The sequence below is a fragment of the Pyrus communis genome, chromosome 13 (assembly GCF_041283825.1).
Source record: "Pyrus communis isolate YQ-2024b chromosome 13, ASM4128382v1, whole genome shotgun sequence".
Classification (NCBI taxonomy): domain Eukaryota; kingdom Viridiplantae; phylum Streptophyta; class Magnoliopsida; order Rosales; family Rosaceae; genus Pyrus; species Pyrus communis.
The window spans coordinates 28,851,259-28,862,836 of NC_142577.1; the positions used below are offsets into that span (position 1 = coordinate 28,851,259).

The 11,578-nt window shown below is 40.0% G+C and overlaps 1 protein-coding gene and 1 pseudogene across 2 annotated transcripts; one reads left to right on the plus strand and one right to left on the minus strand.

Moving 5' to 3' along the window:
• Positions 1-2,155: 2,155 nt before the first annotated feature.
• Positions 2,156-4,508, plus strand: LOC137736964 (3-ketoacyl-CoA synthase 6 pseudogene; annotated as a pseudogene). The gene has a single exon (XR_015954784.1). The product of XR_015954784.1 is annotated as a 3-ketoacyl-CoA synthase 6 pseudogene (transcript).
• Positions 4,509-8,549: 4,041 nt separating this feature from the next.
• LOC137738019 (protein FLX-like 3) lies at positions 8,550-11,578 on the minus strand. The gene is made up of 4 exons (XM_068477620.2): positions 11,430-11,578; positions 9,734-10,269; positions 9,419-9,564; positions 8,550-9,287 (listed from the first exon to the last, which is right to left on the minus strand). The coding sequence occupies exons 2-4, from the start codon at positions 10,258-10,260 to the stop codon at positions 9,169-9,171; spliced, it is 792 nt and encodes a 263-aa protein (XP_068333721.2). The 5' UTR covers positions 10,261-10,269; positions 11,430-11,578; the 3' UTR covers positions 8,550-9,168.

An 11,578-nucleotide genomic window follows, 5' to 3' on the forward strand; every position in this document is an offset into this window, starting at 1 on the left:
CAAATTATAAAATATGTGTGCTAAAAAATTAATAACTTAAAAAATAAAATTTCTCACCACTCCTATTAAAACATGTGTAGTACCACTTATATTCTCGTCATAACTAAAAATTTATTATGTCGATGGGGAGAAGTAGCCAATGGGAAGCCGGGGATTCGGATCGAATTTGTAAACTCGACCAATTAGGAAACAGATACGCCTCCTCTCTCTCTCCTCCCCAAAAGTGCAGATCCAAGAGCTGCCTTCGCTGTTTTGATGCTCTGTAAAAGCGCCGGTTGTGGGGCACGCACTCACGCCCGAATTATTTCTTGCGCTTTTCACTTATATAAAAGTGCATTTTTATCAGATAGTTGCTACTCTCGAATTCGCACTATTTAAATTTACTTTCTCAGAAAAAGCTTTTGGGATTCAGATTTTGTTTCGAATTTTGTTTTCTTCGATGAATTCTAGCAAGAGAGTGGCACACGCCGTCGGCGGTAAAACTGCCCGGGTGTGTGACAGCTGCATTAAAAAGAGAGCTCGTTGGTACTGCGCTGCCGACGACGCTTTCTTATGCCAAGCCTGCGACTCCGCTGTGCACTCCGCCAACCAGTTGGCCCATCGGCACAAAAGGGTTCTCTTAAAGACGGCGTCGTCGCTCAAACCTAGCAACAAGGATGATCGAGCTGTGCAATAACTCTGGTAATTCTAAAAAATTATATACATAAGACAAATATATATAACAAAATTATAGATTATCACCATGGCAAATTTCAAGAAAGGTTTAATGTACCCTTCCAAAGAGGGAAAATGGAGGAGAAATAAATATAAGATACTTTTATCCGATTGGTTGAAAAAAATATATTATAATATAAGGTCTTGAGAAGTATTAAGAACGTTCTCTCAAGGTGGTAATTGTCACATCTCGACCCGGGGAGACCATTTTCCGAGCCCGCTCCACCACCGTAACACGATATTGTCCATTTTGGGCCCCAACCACGCCCTCACAGTTTTGTTTCTGGGAACTCACACGAGAACTTCTTGATGGGTCACCCATCTTGGGAGTGCTCTCGCGCGCTACTCGCTTAACTTCGGAGTTTCCATGGAACCTGAAGCCAGTGAGTTCCCAAAAGGGCTCGTGCTAGGTAGAGATGGGAATATACATATAAGGATCACTCCCCTGGACGATGTGGGATGTCACAATCCACCTTCCTTAGGGGCCCGACGTCCTCGTCGGCACACCACGATCAGGGTTAGGCTCTGATACCAAATTGTCACATCCCTGCCCAGGGGGACCACTTTCCGGGCCCGCTCCACCACCGTAGCACGATATTGTCCGCTTTGGACCCCGACCACGCCCTCACGGTTTTGTTTCTGGGAACTCACACGAGAACTTCCCGATGGGTCACCCATCCTGGAAGTGTTATCGCGCGCTACTTGCTTAACTTCAGAGTTCCCATGGAACCCGAAGCCAGTGAGCTCCCAAAAGGCCTCGTGCTAGGTAGAGATGAGAATATACATATAAGGATCATTCCCCTGGACGATGTGGGATGTCACAGTAATCTTCATGGACTCTCTACCAACATTATAAAACATTCCGCTGAAAACATGAGATTGACATATGATTTATAAAGAATCTCACTTTTGAAAGTTTCCTTCGCATTTCTTGTAAGTCTTTTATTCCTTCTAAAATTGTTTTTTAATTCAAATAAATAACAACTAACAACCACATTAATTAGGAACCGGAAATTAATTTCCGTAACTATAATGGCTGACTCAAGTTGACTTCATTTTCAATTTTTTTTTTTTTTTGTTCCGAATTTTATATATACTTTTAGGCATATGGTTTGAAGTCAAATTCATAACATCATCGTCATGTAGTTGAGAATACACATCAAATTAAATTCTGTTTAGTTTGTATACCTAAACCACCCCTTAATATGACACAACCAAAAATTTCTCTTTTCGTTTTGTATGATCGTATCAATAAATTAGATTATAAAGATCGCACATATGAAACTAATTATTTAGTTTCAAATAAAACATATTTGGTAATGCATTTAAAACAATTTTCACAATAAGTGAAAATAGCATGAGGCCGATTATAACTAAAACACAAAGGGTCTCAAGCTATTATGAAACGAGTCGTACAATAACATGGCCAGACACCTTTTTTTTTTTTTTTTTTTTTTTCTTAAAGAGGGGATTCACAAAATATAATTATATATTTATCTCTGTAACATTATCCGACTTGTTAATGTTTGACAAATTACAGGTGGGGAAGCTCATGATTAGTGGAACCAAAAAAGAAAGATGTGCATGTAAAGTTTTAAAGCCCAAAACTGGTAGTAGCTATAGCTATATATGTTAGGGCGTGGGTTTAGTTACACGTGGAAAAGAAATGTATGCGAAAAATATAATTAATACCAAAGTAAAGTAAGCGTTGAGTGACGTGAAGTTCCCCATTTAATCGCCATCTGCCACCTGCATTGCCCCGGTCCCGTTGCCTTTAAATCCCCACGCCCCCCTTCCCACCTAATACCACGCCCCCTCAACTCTCACCACCATTACTGCTCGTCATCTCTTCTCAACTCTCTCCTTCTCTGCCGAAAACCTAGCATCCAACCATGCCTCCAATCTTGCCGGACTTCTCCAACTCCGTCAAGCTCAAGTATGTCAAGCTCGGCTACCAGTACCTCGTCAACCACATTCTTACCCTCACTCTCATCCCCATCATGGCCGGAATCCTACTGGAGGTCCTCCGCCTCGGCCCCGACGAGCTTCTCAAGCTCTGGGACTCACTCCACTTCGACCTCGTCCAAATCCTCTGCTCCTCATTCCTCATCATTTTCATCGCCACCGTCTACTTTATGTCCAAACCCCGATCCGTCTACCTCGTCGACTACGCCTGTTTCAAGCCTCCGGTCACCTGCCGCGTCCCCTTCTCCACCTTCATGGAGCACTCCCGCCTCAACCTCAGCAACAACCCCAAGAGCGTCGACTTCCAGATGAGGATCCTCGAGCGCTCGGGCCTCGGGGAGGAGACCTGCCTCCCTCCGGCGATTCACTACATTCCGCCCAACCCCACCATGGAGACCGCTAGGGGCGAGGCGGAGCTCGTCATCTTCTCCGCCATGGACTCTCTGTTCGAGAAGACTGGGCTCAAGCCCAAAGACATCGATATTCTCATTGTTAACTGTAGCCTCTTCTCGCCGACGCCGTCGCTCTCGGCGATGGTGATCAACAAGTACAAGCTCCGAAGCAACATCAAGAGCTTCAACCTCTCCGGCATGGGCTGCAGCGCTGGCCTCATTTCGATCGATTTAGCGCGCGACCTCCTCCAGGTGCATCCCAACTCTAACGCGGTGGTCGTCAGCACCGAGATCATCACCCCGAACTATTACCAAGGCAACGAGAGGGCGATGCTCCTCCCCAACTGCCTCTTCCGGATGGGCGGCGCCGCCTTGCTTTTATCAAACAGGAAGTCCGACCACCGCCGCGCAAAATACCGATTGGTCCACGTTGTAAGGACACACAAGGGAGCCGATGACAAGGCGTATAGGTGCGTGTTCGAGGAAGAAGACAAGGAAGGCAAAGTTGGAATTTCACTCTCTAAAGATCTGATGGCGATTGCCGGGGAAGCGTTGAAATCGAACATCACAACGATCGGCCCGCTGGTGCTGCCGGCGTCGGAGCAGTTGCTGTTTCTCTTCACGCTCATCGGCCGGAAAATCTTGAACCCGAAATGGAAGCCGTACATTCCTGATTTCCGAGAGGCGTTCGAGCACTTCTGCATCCACGCGGGCGGAAGGGCGGTGATCGACGAGCTGCAGAAGAATTTACAGCTGTCGGCGGAGCACTGCGAGGCGTCGAGGATGACACTGCACAGGTTCGGCAATACGTCGTCGTCGTCGCTGTGGTACGAGTTGGGGTACATCGAGGCGAAGGGTAGGATGAAAAAAGGTGATAGGGTTTGGCAGATTGCGTTCGGGAGCGGGTTTAAGTGCAACAGCGCGGTTTGGAAGTGCAATCGGACCATCACAACAACGTCGGATGGGCCCTGGGCTGATTGCATCGATAAGTACCCGGTTCATATTCCTGAGGTGGTCAAGCTCTAAAGTAAAAGCAAACAACAAACAAACAAAGCTCAGAATGAAATGGTGAATGGGATTGGTGGTTGCTTTTTTTTTGGTGGTGCCTTTTCTTTGATCCAGTTAAAAACTATAACTAATTGAGTAATGCTACTCGTACCATGTTTTTATACTACATTTTTATACCACAGCCACATCATTTGAAAGATTTGCAAAATCCAAGAAAATAAAGGAGAAATACTGTATAAGTGCAAAAATCATTTCAAGCTGTTTAAATATGTGTCATAGCAAAACCCTATTTTCTTTTCTTTATCTTTATTGGCATATCTTCTTTCTATATGAATTTGTAACCTTGGCTCGAGTATGGTTTTGATCGATGTAATACTGTCTTTCATGTAAGGAAAACACAATACAACTTATTGTTACCGGATTTTTAAATTATTAACAGATTACAGATCTCAACTCAGTCAACATCGCTATTAGGGTAACTTTTATATACAAAATTAACATGAGATGGTTTTGATATGATTGATTATACACCGAAAGAAATGTTAGGAAGGAAGTGGTATTGTATCCTCAATTATTAATGATTTTTTCTTCTTTTGTAAATGTACGAGATCAAATCTTCAGCATTGCGATCTTCACCGTTGATTGACATGTTAAGTTTATGACAATAGAGTTAAGGAAGCTTAATTTTATTAACACATGTCAATCACTAATAAAGGTCACAGAGAAGCCACAGACATAATAGGTGCAGAAGATGTGAACTCTAAATATATAGGATTCATCGATCTGTAAGTACAGCGGGATTGTTTTGATTGATTGCCACGGCTTTAAATTTAGGTTTCCAGCATGTGATGCATTGATTTTGGTTCGTCTTTGTTAGGCTTTACTTTGCATATATACATATTGTAGCTATAAACTCAATAGACCATCGACTGATGATGATACACAACATTAACTCAACATTCCAAACTTTCATCTATACGTGATTGTCACACTTGACCAGTACGTGCTGCCATTTTATTTTAATTTGGTATCATACATTAATGAATTGGCGCCATCGATGACCTAATACGTGTCTGCCGTGTCTACCCGAGAGCGGTCTAGAACCCGAACCAAATTAAGCGACATTTGATTTGGTTTTAAATTGTAAAGATATGACGTAACAAGAAACGGGATAGGATGATCGTCAAAGATGAAGTGATAGCTACCTAGGCTGGATTTGCAGATACCACGCATTGGTTGTTTTCTGAAAATAAATGGAGGACAACTAACTCCGCCGCTGATATTGATGCAAAACAAACACAGTTGTTCAAGGTACCGTTTGACTGGAATAAATATTACATCTGTCGAAATCATTTTTATCCTCCTCGAAGTGAAAACTTGTCCCGATCATAAATGAACCTTGAGGCAGATGACCACTATGACGACGATGATGATAGAGAATAAGGTTAATTATACACCTTTCATTCATGGAAAAGTTTTTTCTGTTCACATTTGTATCAATAGAGGCAGAGAATAAGCATGTTTGAATTGAAGTGTGCTGGATACGATTTAGTTGTCTATTACTTTGACATCTGACGTAAATGTTTCTATTTGTATTTAACATTACCCGTCTAACGTTTTGAAGGAAAAAAAAAAAAAAAAAAAAAAAAAAAGAGATTGATCAGTGATATGTCACTTTATGTGATTATTGATGGATATTAGTACTGATAGTGATACTAACTATAATGAAAAGCTTTTAATTAACTGAAACAAACATATACTAAATATAATAGTTAAACTCGACGATAGTTAATCTTAATTTTCAAAAGATATGTGTACCTGCTTATGTGATGTTAGATGCAATTTTTGTTCAACACGTAGTGTTAACTTACAAAATTGTCCTCAAGAATAATGTTCCTGTATCTTTTTGTTCCGTTTATTCCACAAGTTAACATGCCGGCCAATTAAGTAATAAACAAGGACTTTGAGGACCACCTAATTGGAAAGGATAAAATAAGAGGTCCTGGATTTAAGGCTATGAAGCTTCTGGCCCCGTGCATGCGTAGTAGCTAGAGTTGGTGGCGCCTGGCGGGTTATACGTGTATTCTGCGGGTCTACTGGTCCAAAATATGAAAGGAAATCTTTCATAGGAGGGAAAAGCTAATTTCTGGGTTAAACTAAGTGCGTGAAAGCATTTGAAGGCTGAACTTTCTGGTAAACAAATGCACATTAATAAATTAAAGTTAGATATGTGAGTGTATATATACATGCACACACACACACAAAGAAAGATCCATATCTCGTGACTGGATTAATAAGCAGATCCATGGAAGCGGCTAGCCCTCGAAATTTTCATCATCTACAAACGAGGTTAATGTGGATGCATGGTTAATTAATCTTTCTTGTCCAATTAAAGCTGTAAATTTCTAAAAATTTGGTATTTAATACTCTTGAAATGTTGTAGAAACTTAGTTAACATATATTGTGCCCTTACTTATTGCCAACAGATGATTATTTTCAGTAATTAACTGAATCATTGAAAATTAGGGTTGTTCTTCCGAATGTGAAGCGCTGAAAATCAAGGATTATAACTTTATGAGTGTGTTCCCAGTTAATTTATGCAAACATATATATATTGGATTGATTATTGGCAATGCATGGGACCAGCAGACTGGTGACAGATGATCGATTAAGACATATATAAATTTGTATTAATATATATATGAGTTTTTATCACAAATGGTCCTGAAGATTGGTCTTCACAATCAAGATGGTCCCTAAAATTAAAAATCAATTAATGTAGTTCCTGAAAATAGGTGTTGCAAATCAATTTGGTCCTAGGTGTCACAATTCTGTTAAAAATTATATTAAGTGCTGATTTGACACATAAATGGACCTCATAAATCATTTTTTCTTACAAATGGTCATTGAAATTGACTCGGGACATCAAAATGGTCCCTGACATTGACTCACGACATCAAAATTAATGATCACTGAAATTGAAAATTGATCAATGTAGTTCCGCAAGTGTCTCAAATCAATGTAGTCATTTTGTCACAATTTTGTCAAAAATTTTGTATGTGTTGATGTGATACATAAATGCGTCATACAAGTCTAATTAGATTTTAAAAATTACAAATACGCTTAATAATTTAGTAGTTAACAAAAAAATTGTCAATCCAAAAACCCAGTCCTGCAATCACCTATGATCCGAGTCCACATTTCTCTACCTTTCACCGAATTGAACCTGAATCTAGATCACTTTTGGTGACGGTGCAACTTTTAGAACATCACCGTTAACATTTAGGCGATCAACATCCTCACAACCTTAATCTTGAAGAGATTGTTCGGCGCTTCTATGGTAGTCTGGTGATGCAAAGAACATCAAGGTCTGCCTTGAGATAATGAGGTTATACCCGATATGCGTCTATTGTTGGTTGAAAACTATTTCCACACCCCCTCTTACCTTTGAGAATTTATGAAAGGGATCTCTCTTCAGAGTAGGCCCTAATATAAGGGAAAAAAAATTCCTTGGGTAAAAAGGTATTTAGACAACTATTTTAATTAATTATTAAACCCACATTAGCACATAACGATTTTTTTTATAAAATTATGGCGGAATGATCATATTGATTTGTGACATCTATTTTCAAGGACTATATTGATCGATTTTCAATTTCAGGGACCATCTTAATAGCGTGGCTCAATTTCAAGAACCATCTTAATGGTGCGGGTCAATTTCAATGACCATTTATGAAAAAAACCCGTAAATCTTGTAAGGCCCATTTATGTGCCACACCTATTTTCAAGAACTACATTGATTGATTTTCAATTTCAAAGACCATTTGTGAAATAAAAAAAAACCCTACATATATATATATATATATATATATATGTGTGTGTGTATGCGTGTTCATCTGTCCAATGTTTCAGGCTTCAGCTACAAATTTCTAATTTTTATATATAATATATATAGTGGGGATTTCATTGCTGCCATATTGGTCGTCTCTCTTTAATTTCGTTATCTGGCCAATTGAAACGCTGAGTGTATGCCTATGTATACTGGTGAATGACTTCATGGTTGTGGATGCAAGGGTGAAGAAGTTATTAAATAAATACGCAGAGTTGCACATGCCATTAATATTACAACAATTATACAGTGGCGAGCCAGCACTGGCCATTGCCAACGACGAGACTGGAACCATGATGGTATGCATGCCATGAACTGTCGTCCCCAATTAACTGTCGTATAAGAAAGACCTGGCTAGTAAACTGTAAAACAGTTAATTTGGGTGTCTGCAAACTTGCATGCAAAAATATCATCCACATTACCTCTAACATTTCCCTTTCAACTTTTTCTTTCTTCTTTTCTCTAACATAAATGGTCAGAAAAATAACTTTTGGCCTAGATTTTATTGATATTTTCCTTATCTTTTTTCTTTTAATTTAAAACAGAGCATGTTAGTACCGTCAACGATGGAGACAAAGTAGTGATTCATGGCAGATATATGGATCCAGCAGCAATGTTGCCGGCCCTACTGGGCCAATGGCAAATAATTAATTCCAAATTTCCACTGCACATATTGGGACATGGCATCCAATCTAGACCAAGAACTGGACTTAGCTGCTGTTAATCACCAATCACGGTTGGACACATGTCCAAGTATTTAATTTTTTAATCAAATTTGACCACTTGTCCGACCATGATTGGTGATCAGCAGCGAAGTTCTATTCCTAGACCACTAGTATGTTGGGCCTATTGGTCTTTTCAGCTGCTGCTGCTGATCTTTTCAGTTTCCCTGGAACTTCTATGAGCCAACACTTACAAATTCTACTATCCAACTAGTTTAAAGGGGTTTTGATTGTCATAAATCAGTAATCATTCCAGAAGCAATCTAAAAACCCCCTTAAAATGATACTAATTTATCCATATTTACTTCCAATACGGACCCTAAGACACAACCCCGCTTTCCCTTTCACACATTTATCTTGCCTACTACTCACTTCCTAGTTACTGCATCTCATCTTGTTGTAAGTAAAAAAAATAAATACATGGCCAAGATCTCTTTTCTTTTACCAATTCCAGAGCATTTGATATTCTTAGGACAACTTAATGCCGTGATCCACGCTTATCATAGGGTCCCCAACCAGTACTATGGCCGCTGCGATACGGACGACCTGAATATCTCATCTCGGGACTTCCATTCATCATTCCATAACCTCCACCACCTATACATAAACATGAGAGCAGTCAAAACAACTTGCCTGCCGGAGTAAGAGGTCCATGAGCGCTAGAGTTCTCTGTGTTAGTGTGTGTGCGCACATGGGTGAGAAAGAGTGAGAGAGAGAGGAAGATTCACCTAGTCCTCGTGCCCTCCTGTCTGCATTCAGCTGCTCTGCTCTTAGCTTCTCTATTTCACGAGCCATGGAAACGAGGTTCTTTTCCATTGCTTGCTTTTGTTCAACTAGTTCTTCATTGGCTTTCCTCTCAAATTCATAAGCTCTCCTAAAAAAGTTGCATAGTCAATCCAAATATGCAGACAAAAGAGCAGCAGCTATCGTAATTGGAAATGCATTAAGCGTTTTCCTAATGTGTGCACCCATCTCCTAAAAAGGAAAAGAAGAGCAAGATACTATTTTGGCTATTAAACTAATTAAAAATGCTTTGTTAAAACCTGGTCTCGACAAGCTCGTTTCGCATCCCATCAATATCAGCCCTCATGGCAATTAGTTGCCGATTCTCTGCTTGCAACCGAGTAACGTCCTGTGTCAGACCTTGGACTTGGGAAGACAGTTCCTGCCGTAAATTATTTAATTTATGAACTTCAGCTCTTAACTGCACAACTTCTGCCTTTAAAGGCTCTGTAGCACGGAGATCGGCTTCTAGCTTCAATCCTCTCTCAATCAACTCCCTAGACTGCGCCTCTTTCTCAGCCTGGACTTTAGGTATGGCCTGCCCCAATTTATGAATTTCATCTTTCGCATCTGCCAGTTGCCTTTGAAGAAGGGTATTATCATCAATTACAAGCCGGTTCTCAGCAATAATTTGCTGCATTTCTCTATGCTGCACAGCAAGTTGTTCTTCCAAAGCTGCAAGGTGAATAGACAAGGGTCCCGGCCCTCTGTTCATAACAGGTCGTGGATCATCACGATAACCTTGATAACCGTTAGAATGGCGAGACACACGGTTTCTCCCTGACATCAGGAGATCCTGCAGTAATGATGCCATCATCAAACTAGTTCAGTATGATCAAGGGAGACATAAATTAGGACAGAAGATGAAACATCATCCTTGGTCCAGCTGTTCAAGGAACAGAGCAGCCGAAACAAAAGAATTGAATGGAAATATACGTAAAATCCTTGCTCTTCATTGATTCCATGCTTCCTCGATTGTTTTAATGACGCATTTAAGATGTACGGAGTACTACAATGGATTCCATTTCCATCAGATCACGGATCAAAACTTTAAAAGGTAACAAGTCTCAAACACGTCGGCTATACATGATAATTAAATAACCTCAAATGATGAACTCCTATCTCTTTCTTTCAAAGAGAAATAAAAACCTCATATATCGGTGTCAAATTAGCTCCTCAAAGTAATTCAACACCAAGCACTTAAATACGCATCGATGTAGAGAATATTGCTTAATCATCCTTATTTTTTCTAACTTAGGAGCATAATCAATAATCTGAATTGATCTTGCGAGTCGCAAACAACACCTACAAAATAGTAAATCATAAACGTCCATCTTAAGTGCGATCAGTTCACTACTTGCAACGAACTAACTCTAATACATATATATAGAATCCCATCCTAGTAGAAAAAAGGACTATATATCCTCGAATTCCTCTTTATCGGCAAACCTATGGAACCATCTTCGGTGACAAAATGTGAACCCGAATTCCCTCTTTCGTTCAAAAACTGTAACGGAAGGTCTTTGACATCCTCCAAGTGCATAATTCACTCTGCATAATAACTTACTACCCTCGAATTCCTCTTTGAACTGCATCAATGGTTTCTGTGTTTTCGATTACATCAACTACAACTCTGCATTCCAATCTCTAAAACATCCAAAACTTTCACTTAGAAGTATAATTCTTAAAGCTGGAAACATGCTTTTGCATAATTGCACTTGGGAGTTCCATAATCAGATATAATTAATGAACGAAAATTAGAATCAATACAAATTCCAACGTTAAAGTTTGATTAAGTAAAATTAAAGCTGTATCCATAATTTCATGCGAAAAAAATTAATGGCGAAGATAACATCTATCCATATATGCAGGTGAGCAAAATTACAGAGTGCGAAGAAAGTTGCAAAGCTTGCTGTAAATTGGCAAATAACGACACCGTTTCAAGCAAAAACTTACAAAGGTTAAGCCTTTAGACCGAGCGCGAGCCTCTGATATTGGACGGGAACACTGGTTTGCCTCAGCAGCTCAGCAGAATACCAACCAACCCTACACCCAACAAGGCGATTGGATTTCTCAATGACGAAATTGCCCTTGTTGCCCCTTCA

Bases quoted from the DNA above. Each gene is read 5' to 3' on its own strand.
- LOC137738019 (XM_068477620.2), bottom strand. From the start codon at position 10,260: ATGTCAGGGAGAAACCGTGTGTCTCGCCATTCTAACGGTTATCAAGGT. The intron at 9,565-9,733 runs GTTTTAACAAAG...CAACTTTTTTAG, and splicing joins AACGAGCTTGTCGAGACCAG to GAGAGCTTATGAATTTGAGA. The intron at 9,288-9,418 runs GTGAATCTTCCT...GTTTATGTATAG, and splicing joins CAGGAGGGCACGAGGACTAG to GTGGTGGAGGTTATGGAATG.